Raw genomic sequence first — 27,505 nt, 5'->3', positions numbered from 1 at the left:
TAACAAAAAGCTGGCACATAATACTTCTGAATACTAATGACAAAACAGCGAGGCAGTACGGTGTTCCCACGGCGAGTCAATGACAGGGAACTGACGGGGTCCGCCCAAGCTGCAAAAAGATTGCAAACAATCTGAAAAGCGGACGCTCCATTACTATTATAACACTGTGACACTTACTACAAGCAAACAAATGGCTACTCAATCTTGCAGAAAAAATAAAATGCCATACGTTTTAGCTCTGGTAATTAATCTGGGTCATGTGCAATGAATTATATAAAAAGAGGCTTGATTGCATTGCGTCATCCACTTACTTATTTTGGAGTTAATAAATAAAATGTAAATATTCGGCACAGAAACTTATTTTTCACTGTGAGTGTGCAGCCTGCAGCATAGTAAATGTGATTGTGTCTCTTGTGTTATGTGGCTTGTCAGAGATTGAATTAACAGCATAAGGTGGAAAGCAGATTTCTAAGTAAGTACTTAATTTACTTACCAGTAAGGAGATCTGACCTTCTTTAACAATGTTTAAAATGCTTTTGATTTTTTTCATGTCTTCCCCTTCAGAATGATTCCAGTTCAAGTTGCCGTTTATCCCATCCAGTTGTGTGTCTGCGGCCTGCAGGTGCAGGGCCCGGAGCTGGCAGTTAGGCACGGTCTTTTCAAGCTTCTGTGCATGGGAATCAGACAGAGTCCTATTGAGGAAGCCCTTGTTATGGTATTCAGGTTCATGGACTGAGCTGCATTGAATGCTACTCTGGGAAAGTTCTAATCCCCCAGATGAATGCCTGCTCTGATCAAGGACAGTAGACTGAGCTGAGTTTATAACAGGAGACAATACACAAAACTGAGTGGCACTGGGCGTTAGGTTCTCCAGGTTTCCCATAGGGCAAGTTTTTCCTTTGCCCAGAGGATAAATGCTGGAAGTCCTTTTCTCTGATGCTACCTTTGTAAACAGAGTCAATGGTTGACTAGATTTGATGTAAGGCACATCCAAAATCTCATCCATATCCAGGTCGTAATGTTCCAGTTCACCAAGCAAAACGCTTGGTTCGGCGCTCTTACATATAAATCCATCATTGTCTCCAGGAACACCATCTTTTACAGTAGTCTTTACAGAGTCACCTTTCTTTTCATTTTCTTCCTTTTCCTCTTTCTGATCATCACTTTCATTGATTTTTGGACTTTCTGGTTGATGTTTCAATGGGGAGACCCTCTTAACCGGTCGGAACTTACTGTATACGTCTGCGATACCCGTTGGCTTTTGTGTGTTGCCGATAAGGGAAGACACTCCACAGCTCCAGTTTGCACTGGGAACTAAAAGGTCAACAAAAACCACGTTAGTCAATGAGGTTAAAAACAACGACACGTTTATGAAATTTGTAATAGAACAAATATATCTAAATGAACAGAGTAATTATATGATAGAGAGGATGCATATAATGTTTTTCTCCGAAGCTGGCATTATATCAGAGTATTCTGGCATTGTACTGTTGGATTCGGAGCAGCATCTTCCTGTAGCCAATGGAGGTTTCAGACTCTGATGCTTTGGCTAACATATTATTAATTACTTTGGAAAATAAAGACCATTATTTCTTAACCTTTATTTTTACCACTCAAACTACATATTTTGACAATGTGCATCTTCTTTTTTTCCCCCCTCAAATAAATGTTACAAGAATAAAAAGGATAGTGTCAAAATATAAAAAAAATTACAAAATATATCTACAAACAAAATGAATCACTTTTAGTTATTTCACTATTTAGTCACTTGAATAAAAAAAGACTATGGGCCTTATTCAGTTTCAAAATAGCAAAATCGGGCAATTATCGGTAGACTGCGCATGTGCTGCGAACGCATTGCGTGTGCACGGTGGCTAAATTGCAGTTTGATTGACAGGCAGTGACCGTTCATGGGTGTTAACATGACGTTTGTGGGGAGTGGTTGGAAAAACGCATGCGGATCATGGCCGTTTTCGAGGCGTGTATTATGTATTTATTATTTATTTATGCACATCTATTCCGCAGCGCTTTACAGAGAATATTTGTCCATTCACATCAGTCCCTGCCCCAGTGGAGCTTACCCTCTATATTCCCTACCACATGTACACACACATTCATGCTAGGGTTCATTTTTTTGTTGGGAGCAAATTAACCTACCAGTATATTTTTGGATTGTGGCAGGAAACCGGAGTACCTGGAGGAAACCCACGCAAGTACGCAGATAATATACAAACTCCACATAGTTAGGGCCATGGTGGGAATTGAACCCATGACCTCAGTGCTGTGAGGCAGCAATGCTAACCATTACACCATCCGTACTGATGTCAGTTGCAATGGATTGCGACTAAAAACATGACACTGGTGCGACTGCATTCTCATTATTCTGAGTAGTCCTGGGTCAACCACAGCTGTCGATGGTACTCGATTTTTGCATATGCATCGCAATTCTGCGATTACATACGCAATTTTGCGATTGCATTGGTGAGCATCTTTTACCTTACTGGGTGGCTTTTCACATGCGATTTTTGTGAAACAGGATAGAGAAAATCGCAATTTCTGTCTCTCTAGCTATCCAACCTGAATTAGGCCCTATGTCAATATATACGGTGTAATATATGTTATTTTATTTACACAATGCAAGCACTTTATTTAGGTACTAACTAGTAGGGTTGTTAAATCTCTCTAATTAATTACTGGTTCTTACATATTAAATAGTATATAAATATTACACCTCTGAGGGTCAGACACTCTTTCAAAAGGGAGTGGTACAATGCAGCAGGTGGTTACAGTTTGTAATGACATTTGTGATATAATGGGCAGTAAGTTGTATTTAATGACCCATAAGTGATTCTTTCCTGACTTTTGAACTTATGACCTTTCTGGAGTTTATTAATGCTGCTTCAGTAAGGAAACATTGTTCTTTTTTTTTCTCCCACGTATCATGAATATCTCAGAATGCTAGATTTGACTATTTTATTAAATAAGACAGAAAAGTTAAATTGTTTTTAAAGTATTGTTTTAAAAAGTAAGTTGGGTTCTTAGCGTTAAGTTTCAACTGAATTTGTGAATTACGACAGTGAATTTGACATAAAAAGCAGCATTCACTGTAATGTTTAGTACACGTGCACAGTTTCTATAGGTTTCTAAAAACTGTGGGGGCAAATACGTTTTAGTGTAATCATCAACAAGTGCAATAAAACTGTATAGCACAAGTGTATGATGTCAAACAAGCTGTCTCAAGGGGGTGGATCAGAATCAGCCTTATGGATACCACAGAAAAAATAAATAAAAGCCACACGTACTGTATATAGCGTAACACATTTACATTCCACGTGACTATGTCACTGCTTAGAGTTGTTCAACATATAGAGGACACCTCTTTCTTCTTCTAAGGACACTATCCTTCTTGACTTCATCTCTCCCTGGGCGGGATGTACTAAAGCAAAAATGCGGTAAAACCCCCGAAAACGGGGGTTTTACCGCATTTTCATATTTACTAACACCCTACCGCCGCGTTTTCGGCGTCCAGGGTATCAACCCTATAGAAGCCTATGGGCTTCTTTTCGCCGACCGCCGCAACCCGTCGACACCGCCGCAGACGCCGACCCCCCCAGCTTACCTTCCTCCATGATGCCCCGGACCCGGAAGGTAATCTCCTCCTCCCCCTAGCAACGCAGCCGGACGTCCTTCCGGCTGCAGGGGGGAGGAGGAGGCGCCGGGGGCAGCCTGCTGCTGCTACCCGGCATCAAGGCAGTGTGGGGACCCCATGGAGGTGACGGAGACCCCCCGCAGATCACCTAACAGGTATCGCGGGGGGCCTTCGTCACCGCATCGCGATGTTGATCGCATATGTTAGTACATACGCGATCAACATCGCTGCGGTAATCGGCGAGGTGCGGCGATGTATGTTAATACATCCCGCCCCCTAACTTGGACCTTTTTCACTTGACTTTGCTATGGACTGTAATTTTGTAACGCACGCCTGTTTGGTCTCTACACAGGTCAAGCATTTTTAGAATGTTAAATATCTTACAGTCCTTATATAAGGGGAACAGCTACAACAGCCAACCATCCCCATGAAGATGTCATTAAACAAAACGCATCAAGAATCCTTTGGACGTGCTTTTTGTGTCTCCACTTGTCACATGCAGCACCTTTTGGCTCTTGTTTCCTGGAAAGGAACTTTTTCCATTGGTGTTTACAAACAAGATACTGAGGGGCAGATGTATTAAGCCTGGAGAAGTTATTAAGCGGTGATAAGTGCAAGGTGATAACACACCAGCCAATCAGCTCCAATATGCATATTGACAGTTAGGAGCTGACTGGCTGGTGTGTTATCACCTTGCACTTATCACTGCTTTATCATTCTTTATCACTTCTCCAGGCTTAATACATCTGTCCCTCTATGCTTTATCTGTTCTAATGTAAATGAATTATAATATGTACTATTTCTGGGGGAAAATAGAAGTGTTTTACTGTATTATACTATTATGTCATCTATTATATTATTTCAGCAAATTGTTTGCCTGTTAGGGGGTCCTAGAGGAACTTTTCTTGAGCATATAAAGATTCTTTCAATGAGCCTTTATCATTCTTTATAGGTACAGTATAAGTGCTAATATTAGAGTTGCAAAAAAAATCTACTTGTTTGACATACTAAACTATTACATTTTGTTCCTGAGGTAATTCCTTATAAGGATGAAGTGTACAGGAGCTCTGCTCTGTTATTTGAGAAGTATGTGTCATTGGAGCTGTAAAGAATCTTTCTGAAGTACTGAAAATTGCATTGGAAAAATATATTATTCTGATTAGCCTGATTTAGTCAGATTTCTGGATGGATAACTAGTTCTGCTTATCTTGTAAACAAATTGTGAATATATTACACTAATATATTATTCTGATTAGCCTGATTTAGTCAGATTTCTGGATGGATAACTAGTTCTGCTTATCTTGCAAACAAATTGTGAATATATTACACTATATACTATATATATATCAAATACTTGGTTGATTCTGATCCAACTCATTGAGCCTGCTCGTTTGGTATCATACATCATGTGATATGCAGTTTTACCTCACTTGTTTACAGTATGTTTACACAAAGTATTTGGCGCCCCATTTTATTAAAACTATTGTGTTTAATGTTATCATTAAACCTAAAACAAAAGTAGACTTATACTACTAATGAATACAAAAACTTTCACGTGTTATAGTTATTACACTTTTATAAGGCTAGAAATGTGTGACATAGCCATAGGGGTCTATTCATGAAGCCGTGAAAAGAGTGGAGAAGTGAGCCAGTGGAGAAGTTGCCAATGTTACTTAAAAGCTGATTGGTTGCCATGGGCAATTTCTCAACTGGCACACTTATCCACTTTTAGCATTGCTTCATGAATAGACCCCATAGTATTTATATTTGCTATAGAGCTGAGTACTAAGGAAAACAGCTAGCTATTGCTCACTGTTATCAGCCATTTTATACTAGTGTCATTCAGGAGATTTACTGACAGGAATGTGTAAAAGGACAAGTCCTTCCTCAATGAAAATGTAATCACAAATATATTTAGAAGTTCCTAAAAAGTACATATCTGCATATTAATTAATAGTAGATCTTTCATCTAACACATTACGCATTGCAGGTTTTGTGGTCATTTCTTGATGAGACTTACTAATGATTTAATAAGACAGCAATCAATATTATTCAGTCATCACACTATATAATTAATTAGCAAATGGACCCAGTCATCGGGTCACCTCAGCCGCACCCACTTTGTCTCCCCCTGGCCCATCTCAACCCCATTATAATTACCTCCCATTGTCCCCATTCCGAACTTCTGTCCCGCACATGCACGTCACACCAATGTATGTTAAGTGTGATGCGTGTACCACAGACATAATTCGGTCATCATGTAAACGTGATGACCTAATTTTCATCAGGCTACAATTTTATAATACTAGATATACAAAATAATGTCATGTTGCACAAATGGGGGTTTGGTATGATTTCAGTGTATCATGTAATGTTGGCTAGAGAATGCCGACAAAGTAGTAATTAGTATTATTAACATTTACTTGTACATCATCAGCATATTCCTATTCGTTTTACAATTAGGAATAATAAGATTTTACTTACCGGTAAATCTATTTCTCGTAGTCCGTAGAGGATGCTGGGACTCCGTAAGGACCATGGGGAATAGACGGGCTCCGCAGGAGATAGGGCACTTTAAGAAAGCTTTGGACTCTGGGTGTGCACTGGCTCCTCCCTCTATGCCCCTCCTCCAGACCTCAGTTAGGGAAACTGTGCCCAGAGGAGATGGACAGTACGAGGAAGGATTTTTGTAAATCTAAGGGAGAGATTCATACCAGCCACACCAATCACACCGTATAACTTGTGATAAACTTACCCAGTTAACAGTATGAACAACAACATAGCCACGGTACCACCGAAAACTATTACATAACCCTTATGTAAGCAATAACTATATACAAGTCTTGCAGAAGAAGTCCGCACTTGGGACGGGCGCCCAGCATCCTCTACGGACTATGAGAAATAGATTTACCGGTAAGTAAAATCTTATTTTCTCTAACGTCCTTGAGGATGCTGGGACTCCGGAAGGACCATGGGGATTATACCATAGCTCCCAAACGGGCGGGAAAGTGCGGATGACTCTGCAGCACCGGTTGAGCAAACAGGAGGTCCTCCTCAGCCAGGGTATCAAACGTATAGAACTTTGCAAAGGCGTTTGTCCCCGACCAAGTAGCTGCTCGGCACAACTGTAAAGCCGAGACCCCTCGGGCAGCCGCCCAAGAAGAGCCCACTTTCCTAGTGGAGTGGGCCTTAACCGATTTCGGTAATGGCAATCCTGCCGTAGAATGTGCCTGCTGAATCGTGTTACAGATACAGCGATCAATAGTCTGCTTTGAAGCAGGAGCGCCAACCTTGTTGGCCGCATACAGAATGAACAAAGCTTCAGTCTTCCTGATTCTAGCCGTTCTGGTCACATAAATCTTCAAAGCCCTGACTACATCCAGGGACTTGGAATCCTCCAAGTCCCGTGTAGCCACAGGCACGACAATAGGTTGGTTCACATGAAAAGATGAGACCACTTTTGGAAGAAAGTGAGGGCGAGTCCTCAACTCTGCCCTATCCACGTGAAAAACCAAGTATTGGCTTTTATGTGATAAAGCCGCCAATTCGGAAACACGTCTTGCCGAAGCTAACGCCAACAACATGACCACTTTCCACGTGAGGTATTTTAACTCCACAGTTTTGAGTGGTTCAAACCAAGGTGACTTGAGGAAACGTAACACCATGTTAAGATCCCAAGGCGCCACCGGAGGCACAAAAGGAGGCTGAATATGCAGCACTCCCTTCACAAAGGTCTGTACTTAAGGAATAGAGGCCAATTCTCTTTGAAAGAAAATGGATAAGGCCGAAATCTGGACCTTTATGGACCCTAATTTTAGGCCCAAAGTCACTCCTGTTTGAAGGAAGTGGAGTAGACGGCCCAAATGGAACTCCTCCGTAGGAGCAGCTCTGGCCTCACACCAAACAACATATTTCCGCCATATACGGTGATAATGTTTTAATGTCACATCTTTCCTAGCCCTGATCAGGGTAGGAATGACTTCCTCCGGAATCCCTTTTTCCGCTAGGATCCGGCGTTCAACCGCCATGCCGTCAAACGCAGCCGCGGTAAGTCTTGGAACAGACAGGGCCCCTGCCACAGCAGGTCCTGCCTTAGAGGAAGAGGCCACGGATCCCCTGTGAGCAACTCTTGCAGCTCCGGATACCAAGTCCTCCATGGCCAATCCGGAACAATGAGTATTGTTCTGACCCTGCTTCTTCGTATTATTTTCAACACCTTGGGTATGAGAGGAAGAGGAGGAAACACATAGACCGATCTGGACACCCAAGTTGGCACCAGAGCACCTACCGCTACCGCCTGAGGGTCCCTTGACCTGGCACAATACCGCTTTAGCTTTTTGTTGAGACGGGATGCCATCATGTCGATTTGAGGCAGTCCCCAACGATCCGTGATCTGTGCGAAGACTACTTGATGAAGTCCCCACTCTCCCGGATGCAGGTCATGCCTGCTGAGGAAGTCCGCCTCCCAGTTGTCCACCCCCGGGATGAACACCGCTGACAGCGCGCTTACATGGCCTTCCGCCCAGCGTAGAATCCTGGTTGCTTCTGCCATGGCCATTCTGCTCCTTGTTCCGCCTTGGAATCAGAACCGGTTTTCTCCGAAGCAATTCCTCCGCTTGACGCAGGGCGTTGTATATGGCCCTCAACTCCAGGACGTTGATGTGGAGACAAGACTCTAGGCTTGACCAGAGACCTTGGAAATTTCTTCCCAGTGTCACTGTTCCCCAGCCTCGGAGGCTTGCGTCCGTGGTCACCAGGACCCAGTCCTGAATGCCGAACCTGCGACCTTCTAGTAGGTGAGCACTGTTCAGCCACCACAGGAGAGATACCCTGGTCTTTTATGCATTTGTAAATGGGACCCGGACCACTTGTCCAAGAGGTCCCATTGAAAAGTCCTCGCATGGAACCTGCCGAAAGGGATGGCCTAGTAGGAAGCCACCATCTTTCCCAGGACCCGCTGCAATGATGCACTGAAACCTTTTTTGGTTTTAATAGGTTCCTGACCATGGCTATGAGTTCCTGAACCTTTTCGATCAGAAGAAAAACCTTTTTCTGGTCTGTGTCTAGAATCAGGCCCAAAAAGGTCAGACGCGTTGTAGGGACTAGCTGGGACTTCGGTATATTGAGAATCCAGCCGTGTATCTGCAACGTCTTCATGGACAGAGACACGCTGTCCAGCAACCTCTCCCGAGATCTCGCCTTTATGAGGAGATCGTCCAAGTATGGGATAATTGTGACCCCCTGCCTGCGCAGGAGCACCATCATTTCCGCCATTACCTTGGTGAAAATTCTCGGGGCCGTGGAAAGCCCAAACGGCAACGTCTGAAATTGGCAGTCCTGCACTGCACATCTCAGGAACGCCTGATGCGGGGGGAATATCGGAACATGAAGGTAAGCATCCTTTATGTCCAGGGACACCATCCAATCCCCCCCCTCCAGGCTGGCGATGACCGCCCTGAGTGATTCCGTTTTGAACTTGAACCTCTTCAAGTACAGGTTCAGAGATTTCAGGTTTAAAATGGGTCTGACCGAACTGTCCGGTTTCGGGACCACAAACAGGGTTGAGTAATATCCCTCTCCTTGCTGGAGATGAGGAACTGAGACAATCACCTGTTGAATATACAATTTTTGGATTGCTGCCAACACTAGCTCCCTCTCTGATGGGGAGCCGGCAGAGCCGATTTGAAAAATCGGCGAGGAGGCAAGTCTTCGAATTCCAGCCTGTATCCCTGAGAAACAATCTCTAATGCCCAGGGATCCACCTGCGAGTGAACCCAGACGTGGCTGAAAAATCGAAGACGAGCCCCCACCAGATCTGCCTCCCCTCGGAAAGCCCCAGCATCATGCGGTGGACTTTGCAGATGCAGGGGAGGACTTCTGCTCTTGGGAACTAGCTGTGTGCAGCCTTTTTCCCCTGCCTTTCCCTCTGGCAACAAAGGATGATCCACGTACCTTCTTGTTTTTATTGTAACGAAAGGACTGCATTTGATAATGAGGTGCCTTCTTTGTATGTTGCGGGGGGACATAAGGTAAGAAATTTGACTTACCAGCCGTAGCCGTAGAGACAAGATCAGAGAGGCCGTCTCCAAACAACTCCACCCCTTTGTAAGACAAGGACTCCATATGCCGCTTTGAATCGGCATCTCCCGTCCACTGTTGGGTCCACAAGAGCCGCCTAGCAGAAATAGACATAGCATTTATTCTGGAGCTTAATAAACAAATGTCTCTCTGAGCATCCCTCATATACAAGGCAGCATCTCTGATAAACGATAAACTGCAGCGAGCGATCGGGTCAGACTGACCCCCAATATCTGTAACTAAATAGGATTTTGAAAGCTCATGAGATCACTTTCTATTTCATGGAACAACTAATGGAAAATAATTTAGTTAAATTCATTTATTCACATTATTGGTTTGGGAAAATAACTAAAAAAAATAGTGGATTCTACTAATCAAATCAGCGTGCTTATATCTTGTTTGAGTTTGGGACGCTGTTAAAGGGTTGGTGTGGCCTGGCTGCTTTGGGGCATCGCACTGTAATACTTAATGTAGCACTTTTAGCACCTAATTTCTTTTCTACCTATGTAACACCTTTTAACATTATAATTATTACTTCTCACCAATGTAACACTCCTAACACATAGCTTCTGCTTCTTATTTATGCAACACTTATACTCCTTTCACACTGCACAAATAACCCGGTATCGAACCGGTATATTGCCAGGTCGACACGGGGCGCTGTGCGGTGTGAAAGGGGTCACTGATGAATTCCTGGTCGGCTGACCCGGTAATTCAACCTGGGAATTAAGAAGGATTATTCCCGAGGTAGGTGCAGTGTAAATGGGTTGCCGGGTCGATGCGACCCGGTGGCGTGGAGATGATCTCACATCCCAGCGCTGCCTCCGCACCCTCCCACCCCCCCTACCTCCGAGGTCCCCGCCCCCGATGGCAACCCGTCTATCATACTGCCGGGTCGGGAAGCCAGTGTCTAAGGGTCCAATGTCGGGTCGCACCCGGGAAGGACCCGTTTCCAATTCCCAGGTGCGACCCAGCATTGCGATGTGAAAGGGGTATTACTTACCTCTCACTTGTGTGATTCCTTGGGGCGGTTGGCCTGTGCTGGCTTGGACCTTAGTGTTAGGGACCCACCAGATGAGGTCACCTGGTCGCAGTTGATGGGCTCAGATTTTTGGCCAAAAATTATGCTAAGCACCTCAATTTTGTTCTATGTTAGATTAGTAGTGCTTAGTATTAGAGTGTACATCTGCATTTTCTTTTGTTCATGATAGAACCTCTTATTTTGTTTGAAATTAGAGTGTGCAGTCCGAGGTCCCCCCCCCCCCATACCCCCTCATATATTCACTGCTACTTTGCAACTAAGTATTTGATTTAGCATAAGGATTTAAAGGAAACCCCCTAATATTTGTGTTTGTGTTTCATATATTTGACCTAATCGACATATTCTCCAATTTGACAATGAGTGGGACTTTTGCAGGTTGTATGGATATTTTTCAATGCATTTGCACTATGAAAATTGTGTAAAAATAATTGCAAAAATTGTAAAAAATAATTTGTTCTGCATATGCAAATAAGGGCTTCATAGATGGATGCAAACTGCAAATTATGAGGCTGCCTGGGCAAGAAGGAAATACTACAGTACAATGAGCTAATACTGTACTTCCCTTTCTAAGGAGTAACATGTAGAAAATCAGAAAATCAAAAAATGCTGCTAAGCACTTTATTTATAATAATCATTTAATGTTTTTATGTAAATATTGAAACATTTCCAGTAGAATATATTTATTTTGTACTAAAGCTTACAGCTGGAAAGCCTCTCCCATTTCTTTGTCATGAAGCATAAAATAAACCAGCTGGACTGAGTCTTCAAGTATGTTGTGCACTAACGGATATTAATACTATGAAAACAAGAAACATAGCCTATTTATAAGCAGGATTTCATTTCACTTTGTTTATTCACAAATAGTCTGTAAACCATACTGACATTCAGTATTATCTACAAAGATCTCTGTATCTCTCAAAATTCTGAAAGTTGGTGAGAAGAGAATTACTATAGATGCTCCAGTGCCATAACAGCAGAGCCTTATGCTGTTCTGTGCCATACCGTAAGTGGATGATGTCATGATGCCGCGCAGAAGGTTATGCAGCACCGCACGGAGAGTCCCGAGGACGCTCCGAGCGACTGTACAGATGGTAGGATGCCTTCCAGACACTGCCGCAGTGATACTGGCTGCAGGCACCCTGCTAGTCAGAAGCAATGGGCGAGGGGTGGCAACAGTGCTACTTACAGAGCACTGCCCTCTGTACAGCTGCCTCACTCGCTCACCCCTAGTTACAGTGCTGCGATGTGCCACAGAGAATTGATATAATGCTCGGCTATGCACATAGGGTCCAGTGGCAAGACTGCAGCTGCCCCAGTAAAATATGCCACCCACAGGAACTGCATAGCAGTGAATTCCCATTGCTACCACGCCCAGCTAATCATAGCCAGGCAGGCAGTTCCAGGTGGAGGTTTTTTTCTCCTCCTGGGACTGCCAGTCTGGACTGCGATAGCAGAGAGGGTGCTTCCCATGGGAAGTCACTCCGCTGATATTATGGCAGCCCTATCTGGCTTCTAAGGCTGCAGCCAATGCAGTCCTTGGAAGCCAGCCAGCACAGGGCTAGTCCGCCCCGCATGTCTGGATCTGCCCCCCGCATGGGTGCCAAAGCATCGCATGGTGGCGATGCCTTCGCACCCGGCGAGCAGCTCTCTGCCTGCGCAGCTAGTGCACATCCTAGCTGTGCTGGCAGGCAGCTACCCATTGCGTCCCGGGTCACAGCGGCTGCGTGTGACGTCAGGCAGCCGCCTGACCCCGCAATGGTCCGGGCACATCTACGTTGTCGTGCTGGTGGAAGGACTGATGGGCGTCAGCAGGTGGCAATCAGGTGCAATTGTTCACCCCTCACCCTTGCACACATCACACAGAGAGAGAGAGAGAGCAGTGACTGCTTCTGCAGCTGCCTCTCTCCCCAACGCAGCACACAGCAGCGTGTCTGCTGAGCTGAGGAGAGAGCCTGCTGCAGCAGTAGTCACTGCTCTCTCTCTCCACCACAAGTGCCGGCAGTGTGTCTACAAAGTGGAAGGGAGGGGCAGTTCCTCCAACAGGCCCGGTTAAAGAGTGCCTGCTCCCCCTCCCCCTTATTGGCACCACTGCATACAGTATTTAACACTAAGGGGTCTATTTACTAAGCCTCAGGTGGAGATAAACTGGACGGAGATAAAGTACCAGCCAATTACCTCCTAACTGTAATTTTTTAAACCCAGCCTGTGACATGGCAGTTAGGAGCTCATTGGCTGGTACTTTATCTCCCAGTGGCGCACGCAGGGGGGTTACTGAGTACCCAGAAACCCCTCTTGACAAGCTAAGGTCTTTATTTTTGTGGACTGTGACAGCTAAGCAGCTCCTCACAGTGATTGCGGCAGGATAGGAGCCGAGTCCTGCGCCTCAGAGAGCTCAGTAATGACAATGGGGACCTGCAGGCACTTGGCGGTGGCGGGGGGTCGGCAGTTGCTACTCACTAGGGATTGGCTGTTACTTGGCCGGCCGAGACAGTCACTCAGGACGGGAGAGGCAGGAGCGGTAGGCACACTTGGCGGCGCTGACATTCAGAGCTGCAGACACGCGGCTGCACTGTTATGCAGTCAGCCAGAAGAGGTCTTCCATCTCCAGGTGCATAAGCGGGTATGCACAATAGTCGTATGTATGAGTTGAATGTACACTGTACAGTTTGTGTACATGCATAAATATGTATGTGAGAATATATATATATATATATATATATAAAAAATATACAGTATAGCTTTTATATATATATATATATATATATATATATATATATATATACATATATATAATATGCACTGCTCAAAAAAATAAAGGGAACACTAAAATAAATAACACATCCTAGATCTGAATGAATGAAATATTCTTATTAAATACTTTGTTCTTTATATAGTTGAATGTGCTGACAACAAAATCACACAAAAATTATCAATGGAAATCAAATTTATTAACCCGTGGAGGTCTGGATTTGGAATCACACTCAAAATTAAAGTAGAAAAACACACTACAGGCTGATCCAACTTTGATGTAATGTCCTTAAAACAAGTCAAAATGAGGCTCAGTAGTGTGTGTGGCCTCCACGTGCCTGTATGACCTCCCTACAACGCCTGGGCATGCTCCTGATGAGGTGGCGGATGGTCTCCTGAGGGATCTCCTCCCAGACCTGGACTAAAGCATCCGCCAACTCCTGGACAGTCTGTGGTGCAACGTGGCGTTGGTGGATGGAGCGAGACATGATGTCCCAGATGTGCTCAATTGGATTCAGGTCTGGGGAACGGGCAGGCCAGTACATAGCATCAATGCCTTCGTCTTGCAGGAACTGCTGACACACTCCATCCACATGAGGTCTAGCATTGTCTTGCATTAGGAGGAACCCAGGGCCAACCGCACCAGCATATGGTCTCACAAGGGGTCTGAGGATCTCATCTCGGTACCTAATGGCAGTCAGGTTACCTCTGGCGAGCACATGGAGCGCTGTGCGGCCCCCCAAAGAAATGCCACCCCCCACCATTACTGACCCACTGCCAAACCGGTCATGCTGGAGGATGTTGCAGGCAGCAGAATGTTCTCCTTGGCGTCTCCAGACTCTGTCACGTCTGTCCCATGTGCTCAGTGAGAACCTGCTTTCATCTGTGAAGAGCACAGGGCACCAGTGGCGAATTTGCCAATCTTGGTGTTCTCTGGCAAATGCCAAACGTCCTGCACGGTGTTGGGCTGTAAGCACAACCCCCACCTGTGGACGTCAGGCCCTCATACCACCCTCATGGAGACTGTTTCTGATCGTTTGAGTAGACACATGCACTTTTGTGGCTTGCTGGAGGTCATTTTGCGGGGCTCTGGCAGTGCTCCTCCTGTTCCTCCTTGCACAAAGGCGGAGGTAGCGGTCCTGCTGCTGGGTTGTTGCCCTCCTTCGGCCTCCTCCACGTCTCCTCATGTACTGGCCTGTCTCCTGGTAGCGCCTCCTTGCTCTGGACACTACGCTGACAGACACAGCAACCTTCTTGCCACAGCTCGCATTGATGTGCCATCCTGGATGAGCTGCACTACCTGAGCCACTTGTGTGGGTTGTAAACTCCGTCTCATGCTACCACTAGAGTGAAAGCACCGCCAGCTTTCAAAAGTGACCAAAACATCAGCCAGAAAGCATAGGAGCTGAGAAGTGGTCTGTGGTCACTACAGAACAACTCCTTTATTGGGGGTGTCTTGTTAATTGCCTATAATTTCCACCTGTTGTCTATTCCATTTGCACAACAGCATGTGAAATTGATTGTCAATCAGTGTTGCTTCCTAAGTGGACAGTTTGATTTCACAGAAGTGTGATCGACTTGGAGTTACATTGTGTTGTTTAAGTGTTCCCTTTATTTTTTTGAGCAGTGTATATATATATATATATATATATATATATACAATAGAAGTAGGAATGGCGGCACTCTGGTCCTTGTAAAATAATACTCACACACCTCATGTGTGCAGTCAATGTTTCAGCTCTTTATTCAAGCTTTTTTCAAGAAATATACAGCATTCTTGAAAAAAGCTTGAATAATGAGCTGAAACGTTGACTACACACACGAGGTGTGTGAGTATTATTTTACGAGGACCAGAGTGTTGCAATTCCTACTGCTACTGTATATTCCAGAAGCAAATCTGGCGTTGGTGGAGGGCACCTGGCAAGTAATCAGGAGACTGCTGGAGTGCCGGGACTATTTGCTGGGATATTTGGGCTACTTGACCAAGAAGGAAAGTGATGGAGTGCTGCGTCAGATGACCTGGCCTCCACAATCACCCGACCTAAACCCAATTGAGATGGTTTGGGATGAGTTGGACAGCAGAATGAAGGAAAAGCAGCCAACAAGTGCTCAGCACCTCTGGGAACTCCTTCAAGACTGTTGGAAAACCATTCCAGGAGACTACATCCTGAAGTTGATTGAGAGAATGCCAAGAGTGTGCAAAGCTGTCATCAAAGCAAAAGGGGGCTACTTTGAGGAATCTAAAATCCAAAACATATTTTTATTTGTTTAACACTTTTGTGTTCTTTCATAGTTTTGATGTCATCAGCATTAACCTACAATGTAGAGAATAATTCAAATAAATAAAAACCATTGAATGAGAAGGTGTGTCCAAACTTTTGACTGGAACTATATATCTATATATATAGTCGCCTGAGGAAGGAGACACAAAACAGCTGTTGGGACATGCTGAAATGCTATAGCAAAGAGGGTTCAGAGTGACATGCTGCAAGTATATGATGTTTACTCTGAGTCAGGTTTATGACTATGGGGGTCATTCCAAGTTGATCGCTAGCTGAATTTGTTCGCAGCGCAGTGATCAGGCTAAAAATCGGCAGTTCTGCACATGCGTATGCGGCGCAATGCGCACGCGCAACGTACGGGCACAACGAACGATATAGTTTTGCACAGGGTTTAGCAATGCATTTCAGTCGCACTGCTTGCCGCAGAGTGATTTACATGAAGTGGGCGTTTCTGGGTGGCAACTGACCGTTTTCAGGGAGTGTGCGGAAAAACGCAGGCGTGCCAGGAAAAACGCAGGCGTGGCAGGGCGAATGTTGGGCGGGTTTGTGACGTCAAATCCGGAACTGAATAGTCCGAAGTGATCGCAAGCGCTTAGTAGGTTTTGAGCTACTCTGAAACTACACAAAAAAAAATTGTAGCCGCTCTGCAATACAACCGTTTGCACTTCTGCTAAGCTAAAATACACTCCCAGTGGGCGGCGGCATAGCGTTTGCACAGCTGCTAAAACTAGCTAGTGAGCGATCAACTCGGAATGACCCCCAATATCCATGCTGCTATATGTTTATGCTGCTAACAGGATGATTAAACAAGTGTTTGGCTATGTGCAAAGGTGTGCTGGTTTATCCCTGCAACAAGTTCCAGGAAGTGGACTGTTTGGATTTTTATATATTAACTATTGTTGACCCTGCACCCACAGTGAACTTTTTTGAAGGAATCAAGGGGGTAATTCCAAGTTGATCGCAGCAGGAAATTTTTTAGCAGTTGGGCAAAACCATGTGCGCTGCAGGGGAGGCAGATATAACATGTGCAGAGAGAGTTAGATTTGGGTGTGGTGTGTTCAATCTGCAATCTAAATTGCAGTGTAAAAATAAAGCAGCCAGTATTTACCCTGCACAGAAACAAAATAACCCACCCAAATCTAACTCTCTCTGCACATGTTATATCTGCCACACCTGCAGTGCACATGGTTTTGCCCAACTGCTAAAAAATTTCCTGCTGCGATCAAGTTGGAATTACCCCCCATGGCCCTCATTACGAGTTGATTGCACCAAGCAACTTTTTGCTGCTGGTGCGATCAACTAATCTCCGCCTATGGGGGAGTGTATTATAGCATAGCAGGGCTGCGATCGCTTGTGCAGCCCTGCTATGCTAAAAAACTTTCCTGCAAAACAAGACCAGCCCTGGACATACTTACCCTGTGCGTCGGATCCAGCAATGATGGGCTCGGCTTTGACGTCAGACATCTGCCCTCCGTTCGCCTGGACATGCCTGCGATTTTCTTACCACTCCCTGAAAACGGTCTCCAACAGTCAGTTGACGCCCCGGAACGCCTTCCTGCAGTCACTCTTCTTGCGATCGCCGCTGCGACCGGTTTTTCCGCTGTCAGCGTCGTTGCCCGGCGACAGCAATGACGCATGTGCGCATTATGGCCCCCGCGCTTGCGCTGTAGTGACCCGGTCGCAGCTGTGCGAACGAAAGCACGGTGCGATCGGGTCGGAATGACCCCCCATGTGTGCAACCTTTTTTAAACTATATATATATATTAGTGGTGGGTAACGATTAAAATTTCTAATCGCGATTAATCGCATAATTTTCTCAGATTAATCGCGATTAATTGCATTGTTATGCGCAAGATTCAATAATGAATTCAAAAGTAGTGTATTGCGCTCCTGATTGGCTGCCAGTCCTCGAGTTCCGATTGGCTCTACACTTGAAATGGCACCGGCGCTGTCACGGTCTCCATGGCTGCCCGCAGCTAACTACTGTATGCACCAATAGCTGGGAGGACAAAGAGAGCTGATTACAACTGCACAGTGCTAGGGGGGTGATCGCCACAATCACCCTCCGCCAGGGCTGCCATCAGAAATGAAGGGGCCCGGGACTGACAAATGAGGCAGGGTCCCCCTCCCCACACAAACGCTGCCCCATTCCTCCCCCCTGCATTCTACAAAACTTACATTTTGCGGGGACCCGGGAGGTAGCAGCAAAGATCGGGACAGGGCCAGCTGCCTGTGAACCGCCAGGCAGCCACGGCATGGAGGAACAGAGCCGCAACGCTATTATTAGTACAGAGCATGCCGTGAGCCAATCGGAGGTCACGGGCCGGCAGCCAATCAGGAGCTGCCAAATGATAGCTCCTGATTGGCTGCCGGTGCGTGACCTTCGTTTGGCTCATGGACGGCATTGTAGTTAGAATAGTGCCGCGGCTTAGCCTCTGTCCTTCCAAGGCAGCTGCCGGTGCGCACTGCAGGCAGGCAGCTGCAATGGCCCCCGATCACAAGTGCAGCCACACGGGCCCCATCTCAGTCCGGGCCCGGGACTGAAGTCACCCCTTGATGGCGGGCCTGCCCTCCGCTGTATCCACCAATGACTGCAGGGAGATGGAGAGGAGCTGCATGTCTTCCCCGATGTGCGCCAAGCGTTAAAACAATTGTCGCCGTTAATTAGTTAATGCGTTAACGCGATATTAACGCGTTATCTTGCCCAGCCCTAATATATATATATATATATGTAAAAAGAGGAGAGGAACAAGCGCCTATGGTGTAGTATGTCTATCCAGAATGTGCTAAATACATAATAGAATTGCGTACCAGATTGTGACTTGTATTAAAACTTATCAGTCCCCTGTTACATGGACAGGAGACTGATAAATTTCAAACAATCAGAATATGGCTCGTCTAAATGCTTCTCACTTCCCTTTTCCTTAATCCAAGATATGGTGTCAGGATCGTTTATAACTGTATGTCTCCTATGTCCACAGGTTTCCACAGGATAATAATGGGATATGATGGAGCGACAGCGAATTGGCACCAAACGATCACAAGCTTTCAGTCATGACGTCTCTCCCATAGATCAGAGGAGCGGCGCCTGCGGCCGGAGACGGAGGGCAGCAGCGGTCGGGAATCAGGAGCGGGGATGGTGAGTATTAATTATTTATTTTTTTATTTTTGTAAGCGGCGCAACTCTACTAGCGGCACAATTGGGAGCACAACTCTACTGGGGGCACACATGGGGGCACAACTCTACTGGGGGCACAAACGAGGGCACAGCTCTACAGGGGGCATAACTGACCACGCCCCTTTGTGAAGCCACGCCCCCATTTTCACCCAGGGCGCCACAAGGGCTAGAACCGGCTCTGATTATACTGCACATAGGTGAATAAAATATTTGGTGGGGATACATACTGTATACAGTACGTTGCTAGAGCCTGATATAATCGTCCATATAGTGGACATAACTTAAGTAAGTTAGAAGTGGCCTGAACATTGCTTTCCCTTAGACACGCATGTGTATGGAAGCAGCAGCTGAGATGACCATTCTTTCAAAATGAAAACCCAATACATAGCAGGCAATTATGCTGAAATGTATGCGAATGGACCACTATTCAACTTTGTCTGCAATGTTCAGAAGCATTAAACACTTTAACAATACAATGGGGTTGTAAGGGAATGCTCATTTAGCGTCTGCCAAAGCATTAAGCAATCGTTTAACAAGCATTTATCAAAATGTTGATCTGTTGCCAAAACAACTTCCCTGTCATTACCAGTGAGTGTAGAAGGTGGAGAAAGGACAACAGTGAGGAGCATTTAGCATTTGGAGAACAATAGTGGCATCTATTAATGTAGCATCGCTAATGAAGCATCGCTATTGAAGGTAATGGAAAAGAATCCAAAGTTGTACGTAAGGATGCAGGGTCAAATGTAGTGAAAAGGGCCACACCATACTGGAAAAAATACTTCCAGTTAGGGAACAGCAGAGTAAAAATATATGTATGGCAAATACATTTTTAAATCTGTTTGCTGCCCTGGAATATGGTTACAGGGCTGCAGCAACGGCATACTCACACTGTAGCATCACATCACCATCGTAGGGTCAGCCAGTCTAAGCTTTGCTTCCACTGGATGTTTTATTAATTAAATAGTGGAGCTCTACTGTTGTCTTTTGACTCGTAAAAGCCTTTTTCTCAGTGAAAGGAGAAAAACATATCTCACAAACAACAGTATAACAAGATAATAACCCCCCCTTACCTCCCACTTCGTCCCTAACAGGTACCCCGATTTGTTACTTACCTTTGGGATGTCTGCGGCTGGTGTTCCGGCACTGGTATTTTGAATGGTGTCGGGATTCCGGCGTGGGTCACATGACCGCCGCCATTCCGACTGCCGGGATGCTAACCGCATCCCGTACAGGACAACATAACTCACTGCAAAGTCTAATGAATGGCCTCAGAAATGAGTCACATGAATGCCTGGTTAGCATAAACCTGAACAACAATCAGACAATAAACTGCTGAATGACCCCTATCTATATACCACTAATAGAATCATATACCACTGACCATTGTGCAAACCCATACCCATAGTACTTTGCCCTGTGCCCAAGTAGTTAGAAATCAGACCCTCTGTGTGGATGTGGGTCAGCACTTTGAACATGTTTTCTGCTGCAGTGGGTGGCCATTCTGCATACTGTACATAAATTATTCCATGAAACTTTCTATTTTAAAGTCAGCATACTTAGAAGACACATACCCCCGGATACAGAGCACCTGCCTCAGATCATTAGGAGAATATTTTAGGAATGTGTACATTATGTGCCGAATGAATGATTGGTTCACTGAAATTCAATATACAATTTCAGACATGCCAGCTGATGAGTAAGCACATGTAATTTGTTTTGGCATATAAATCTAGCTGAGTAAATAAACAATATGCTATTTATACACTAGCAGCAATTGGATAGAAGAATCTTCTACAACAGGGCTTTGGGTGAAGTTGTTGTGAGAGAACCACAGAAGTCATTTAACAAAATATTTTAAAGGCGGGAAAAAAGAAGCCTCCTCAGTACGCAGAGCAGATGTATGTGTGAGTTCTCTCACTGTGCATGAAAAGAAGCCTCCTCAGTATGCAAAGCAGCTGTATGTGCGAGTTCTCTCACTGTGCATGAAAAGAAGCCTCCTCAGTATGCAAAGCAGATGTATGTGTGAGTTCTCTCACTGTGCATGAAAAGAAGACTCCTCAGTATGCAAAGCAGATGTATGTGTGAGTTCTCTCACTGCGCATGAAGCCTCCTCAGTATGCAAAGCAGCCGTGTGTGCGAGTTCTCTCACTGCGCATGAAAAGAAGCCTCCTCAGCATGCAAAGCAGCTGTATGTGCGAGTTCTCTCACTGTGCATGAAAAGAAGCCTCCTCAGTACGCAAAGCAGAAGTATGTGTGAGTTCTCTCACTGCGCATGTAGCCTCCTCAGTATGCAAAGCAGCCGTGTGTGCGAGTTCTCTCACTGCGCAGGAAAAGAAGCCTCCTCAGCATGCAAAGCAGCTGTATGTGCGAGTTCTCTCACTGTGCATGAAAAGAAGCCTCCTCAGTACGCAAAGCAGATGTATGTGTGAGTTCTCTCACTGCGCATGAAGCCTCCTCAGTATGCAAAGCAGCCGTGTGTGCGAGTTCTCTCACTGCGCAGGAAAAGAAGCCTCCTCAGCATGCAAAGCAGCTGTATGTGCGAGTTCTCTCACTGTGCATGAAAAGAAGCCTCCTCAGTACGCAAAGCAGATGTATGTGTGAGTTCTCTCACTGCGCATGAAAGAAGCCTCCTCAGTATGCAAAGCAGCTGTATGTGCGAGTTCTCTCACTGTGCATGAAAAGAAGCCTCCTCAGTATGCAAAGCAGATGTATGTGTGAGTTCTCTCACTGCGCATGAAAAGAAGACTCCTCAGTATGCAAAGTAGATGTATGTGTGAGTTCTCTCACTGCGCATGAAGCCTCCTCAGTATGCAAAGCAGCTGTGTGTGCGAGTTCTCTCACTGCGCATGGAAAGAAGCCTCCTCAGCATGCAAAGCAGCTGTATGTGCGAGTTCTCTCACTGTGCATGAAAAGAAGCCTCCTCAGTACGCAAAGCAGATGTATGTGTGAGTTCTCTCACTGCGCATGAAGCCTCCTCAGTATGCAAAGCAGCCGTGTGTGCGAGTTCTCTCACTGCGCAGGAAAAGAAGCCTCCTCAGCATGCAAAGCAGCTGTATGTGCGAGTTCTCTCACTGTGCATGAAAAGAAGCCTCCTCAGTACGCAAAGCAGATGTATGTGTGAGTTCTCTCACTGCGCATGAAGCCTCCTCAGTATGCAAAGCAGCCGTGTGTGCGAGTTCTCTCACTGCGCAGGAAAAGAAGCCTCCTCAGCATGCAAAGCAGCTGTATGTGCGAGTTCTCTCACTGTGCATGAAAAGAAGCCTCCTCAGTACGCAAAGCAGATGTATGTGTGAGTTCTCTCACTGCGCATGAAAGAAGCCTCCTCAGTATGCAAAGCAGCTGTATGTGCGAGTTCTCTCACTGTGCAGGAAAAGAAGCCTCCTCAGTATGCAAAGCAGATGTATGTGTGAGTTCTCTCACTGCGCATGAAAAGAAGACTCCTCAGTATGCAAAGCAGCTGTATGTGCGAGTTCTCTCACTGTGCATGAAAAGAAGCCTCCTCAGTATGCAAAGCAGCCGTGTGTGCGAGTTCTCTCATTGTGCATGAAAAGAAGCCTCCTCAGTATGCAAAGCAGCTGTATGTGCGAGTTCTCTCACTGTGCATGAAAAGAAGCCTCCTCAGTATGCAAAGCAGCAGTACGTGCGAGTTCTCTCACTGTGCATGAAAAGATGCCTCCTCAGTATGCAAAGCAGCTGTATGTGCGAGTTCTCTCACTGTGCATGAAATGAAGCCTCCTCAGTACGCAAAGCAGATGAATGTGTGAGTTCGCTCACTGCGCATGAAAGAAGCCTCCTCAGTATGCAAAGCAGCCGTGTGTGCGAGTTCTCTCACTGCGCATGAAAAGAAGCCTCCTCAGTATGCAAAGCAGCAGTACATGCGAGTTCTCTCACTGTGCATGAAAAGAAGCCTCCTCAGTATGCAAAGCAGCCGTGTGTGCGAGTTCTCTCAGAGGTGCATGAAAAGAAGCCTCCTCAGTATGCAAAGCAGCCGTGTGTGCGAGTTCTCTCAGAGGTGCAGGAAAAGAAGCCTCCTCTGTATGCAAAGCAGCCGTGTGTGCAAATTCTCTCACTGCACCTGAAAAGAAGCCTCCTCAGTATACAAAACAGCTGTGTGTGCGAGTTATCTCACTGTGCATGAAAAGAAGCCTCCTCAGTATGCAAAGCAGCAGTACATGCGAGTTCTCTCACTGTGCATGAAAAGAAGCCTCCTCAGTATGCAAAGCAGCCGTGTGTGCGAGTTCTCTCACTGCGCATGAAAAGAAGCCTCCTCAGTATGCAAAGAAGCCGTGTGTGAGAGTTATCTCACTGTGCATGCATCTGAGGGCGCCCAAGGCGTGGATATACATCCCTGCAGATCAGCAGGCTATTCAGTCAGCCAGCTTTCCACTTGCTGCTAAATGGGTGTAGCTGTCTAGCAACGCGGCGATTGCACATAGGATAGGTGCGCCGTAGATCTGACTGATTTCAGGTGGATTTCTTGTACCAAGGATAGTGCTGATGCAAATGAACCATATTTATTATGGCTGCTCTCATAAGCAGATGCATATGGGCGATGTATCATTACTTCATGACTAATTGCTACACGTAGGCATTCAACACATGCATTTCGGATCTGCTGCCATGTTCCAATCTATCTCTCTGGCCGCAGATTGTTGTGCTCTCCGGCCTCTCTGCTGGCACCTCCCGTTTATGCGAAAGCATGCGGCTTCTGCATAATCTTGTACCTGCAGTTATGTGTCTGCCCAGCGCATACTGGTATAAATTAAAACCTGCTAGCGCATAAATTGCTGCTCTGTGCACAGACCTGTGCCGGAGTACCAGGTCTACTACCTAGCTCCTGAAACTGAATTACAGTACATGACCACTATGCAGTGCGTGTGTCCCGGACCTTTCGCCTGTTATTCTGTCCTGGTACCTTGCTTGTGCCCCTGGCTTATCTGCTAATCCTCCGAATCACACATTCTGTACCACACATCCTCTTTCCACATACTCTTAGCTATGTCAAGTTAAGGAAGCTGTTAGAGGCCCACAACCTGCTGGAAGTGAAGCCAATAAAACCTTCCTGGAGAAGACTCTGCAGTCCGTTAGACTTTGCGCCTCTACACTGCCAGTGTAACCCTTAACTGTTTAACAGAGTCTACATATACAATCTGTACCCGTTACACGATGCAGCCACATAGCTGCAGCCAACTCTGAATACAGGCAAAGATCTGCCTCTATTTTCAGGCATGCAATATGGCTGCAGATGCGGTCACTTTGTAAACGACTTTGGATCACAGTCAATCTCCAATTATGGCATTATAAAGAACATAAGTAGATGCAAAGGCTGGATGTGAATATCCCACAATGTGAATACTGTGATATACTGTAGCAATGTCACACAGTAAAAAAAAAAATACTATAAAACACTGGACCTTCACAGTGCAACCAATAACCCTATACACAAACCCTCATTGCAATTTTGCAGAAAGTTGCATTTGCACCAATACATATTTGCATAGACTGATCCCTGCATGAGGAAATATTGGGCCCAGAATTACATGATAATTTCCATTACTATTTTTTTTTTTTTAAGGGAGATTGATTACTATTTAAATCTGACTGGGATAAGCAAAACATCCCAAGGCACACCATGAAAGAGTCAGGTACCTCTACTTGTTATTTCCACCACAAGTAGCCAGCGCAGACCTTACACCAGTATTGCTTTCTATGCATATAATGTTTGAGTACCCGCAACAGATTTCATTTGAATCAAATGGTATGCATATGAGCAAGGTCTGGTCATGGCTACGGGATCCCAAAAGTCAGAATACTGACACGTTTTAGAAGGAAAGCTAACCCTACCCCATACCCTCGCCCTCACCCAACACTCCCTCCCCGCAGCCTAACCCTCCCTGGCATACTTCCGTTCGGGATTCCGGCGTCAGGATTCTCAGTGGTGTTGGGATTCCAGCACCGGTATTCTTGAACGCCGGCATCATGAATATCTCCTGGCCACATGGCCTGATTTAGAGATGGAAGCTAATGCAACTGCAATTGTCTCGGCTTTGCAACTGCTGATATTCACAAGTAAAGTTGCCGCCCAGAAGTGAAAAGAGACATCCACTCATTCACAAGTGCGTACACATTCGCAGCCTATACGCAAGAACAAGGAACATCTGCGTAATCTGCCAAAAATAGCTCAGTTGCATGGAATGTCGGCATTGCGTCTATCCCTTGATCAGGCCCATAGTCAGCATTTCCTCATTATACAGAGTATGGGCCATAGAAGAAAACGGTATACCTCACATTAAAATATAGACTTAGGAGGAGATTTATCAAAGCTTGGAGGGAGATAAATCTCCCCCTCTGTCACAACTGTCAGGATGCAGCTGAGGATTTAGCTGAATTACAGCAGGTTGGGTCTACAGGTAAAATGATAACTTCTATGCCAATGTGTAACATTATTTTAGGACACCGGAAATCCCAGTAAATCCATTGTCCAATACAGATACAGTATTTTACCCATTTATTTAGGTCTTATATAATATTCTGGGTTCAAGGGCTACACTTTTATGTTAGTTGTATTTACATGTGAAATTGTTTCCAAGTGATACAGGGAAATGAATACCATATGCTCCCCAGCTGTTTCGTTCTGACTGGAACCATTAAAAGCAGTGCATGGAAATGAATTCTGTCTAAGCCTTATGAAAACACTTCTTTCTGCACAATGGTCTGGCCAGCAGGGAAGACTCGGCTACACTTTCAGCTTCTTGTCAATCTCGCTGACACGGATCCGCTGTTCTGTCTTCTAACCTGAACGTGAACTTAAATATCCCAACTTTTTTCTTGCACTACTGTTTATTTACTCCATTGTTTGTTTAGAGTGTTGAGACTCATCCAACCTACTGGAAATGGCCAAGCACGGTCTCCTAATCACACTCTGTCTCAGAGTGAACTAATGCAAGCCCGGATATCATTTCTTCCACTTTGCTTGCATTTACCTTCTACCCTAAACCAATATGCCTTCTGGCTTCGCCGTGTGTCATGCTTGATGGACTATTGTAATTAAATAAATCTCTGTAGTATACCGGTTGCCTATACAAATATTGAGCAATTCTTTTGTGGGATTTACCAATACTGAGAAGAGTGCAGTCAATAAATTCATTATAAAGCAGAGTGTAGTGATGAAGGGCATTAGCTGGTTTAGAAGGGTGTGGATCATTAGATCGACAGTGTCTAGGACGACAATGTTTAGGTCGACCACTATAGGTCTACAGTCACTAGGTCGACAGGGTTGGAAGGTCGACAGGGTTTCTAGGTCGACATGTGCTGGGTCAACAGGTCAACATGAGTGTTTTTGTTTTTTTTGGTGTCATTTTCTTCGTAGAGTGACTGGGAACCCCAATTAGTGCACCGTGTCCCCTCGCATGGCCCGCTTCGCTCGCCATGCTTCGGGAAGATTGCCGTTCCAATCGTAGTCTACGTGGATCGTTAAGTATGAAAAAGTTAAAAAAAAAATTTTTCCCCAAAAACTCACGTCGACCTTTTGACCTGTCGACCTAGAGACCCTGTCGACCTTCCAACCCTGTCGACCTAGTGACTGTCGACCTATAGTGGTCAACCTAGACAGTGTCGATCTTCAGACCGGATCCCGGTTTAGAAGTTATAGATGGTTTTAATAAGTAAGGAGCGGAATGCTAACATACAGTAAATTGAAAATATTTACTGGGAAAAAAAAGTTACCATTAGCTTTTATATTAAAGCTGCTTATTATGTTAATTAAAGTACATATCACCTTCTCTTGACGCTTCAACCAATCTCTGACCACAGTGTCATTAATGTTTATATTATATATATTCTCTGTTGGTCTCCTGGTGATTTGCTAATTGCCTCGCCTGTTCCACTGAAGGCTTACATTAAACTAAAGAGCTCTAATAAACATACTTGCTTCTACTTAGTACTGAAATGATTAATGTCCATAAGATCAGTGACAATGTTTGCTTACATTCCATGGCAGCATGTTAAGCCTCTGTCTCTTGCCGCATAATGTATCTATCACACTCAGCTACATTATATTATATTATAATAATCATTTACAGCATATGCTGTAGGTCAGTAGATCTCTCATTATAGAACACATATATACTTTTCGGGTTCAGGACACCTCCGCAGGTTTTTGTTCCAGAAAGGTACTGTAGTGAAACTGGACACAGATGACAAGAAGGGTTCTATTGTGGTCTGGAAAGGTAAATGTGTGAAGGTAGAGTAGGACAAACTGCAATATTATACTGTATTATCTATTTTAAAGAATGAGGAACATTTTAAAATAAGTTTTTGGTTAGATACGTTGGAAGCACAGTAGTGAAATTAAATTGCTTAATTAAATATGATGTATCACGCTCTAATTATCAATTGGATAGTTACCAACCTGCAATTGGGTTTGGCAAATGGTGGCATCAGCATCAGCAATTGGAGCTGGGAGTGACGAGGGGGTGAGACACATTGGGGTCAATCCGATTGTGGGCGATGTTTTCACATACACACAC

At 45.1% G+C, this 27,505-nt stretch overlaps 1 protein-coding gene across 3 annotated transcripts in view; it reads right to left on the bottom strand.

The window, feature by feature from the left end:
* SNCAIP (synuclein alpha interacting protein) overlaps positions 1–27,505 on the bottom strand; it is a 449,424-nt gene that overhangs the window by 140,875 nt on the left and 281,044 nt on the right. For all 3 annotated transcript variants that reach the window (XM_063964212.1, XM_063964210.1, XM_063964211.1), the window contains exon 5: positions 494–1,314. In XM_063964212.1, coding sequence (XP_063820282.1) covers positions 494–1,314 — 821 coding nt within the window. The remainder of the gene's footprint in view (positions 1–493; positions 1,315–27,505) is intronic.

The sequence above is a fragment of the Pseudophryne corroboree genome, chromosome 1, assembly GCF_028390025.1.
Source record: "Pseudophryne corroboree isolate aPseCor3 chromosome 1, aPseCor3.hap2, whole genome shotgun sequence".
NCBI classification, from domain to species: Eukaryota; Metazoa; Chordata; class Amphibia; order Anura; family Myobatrachidae; genus Pseudophryne; species Pseudophryne corroboree.
The sequence above is the reverse complement of the archived record's forward strand: the minus strand, read 5'-3'. Positions and strand labels throughout refer to the sequence as shown.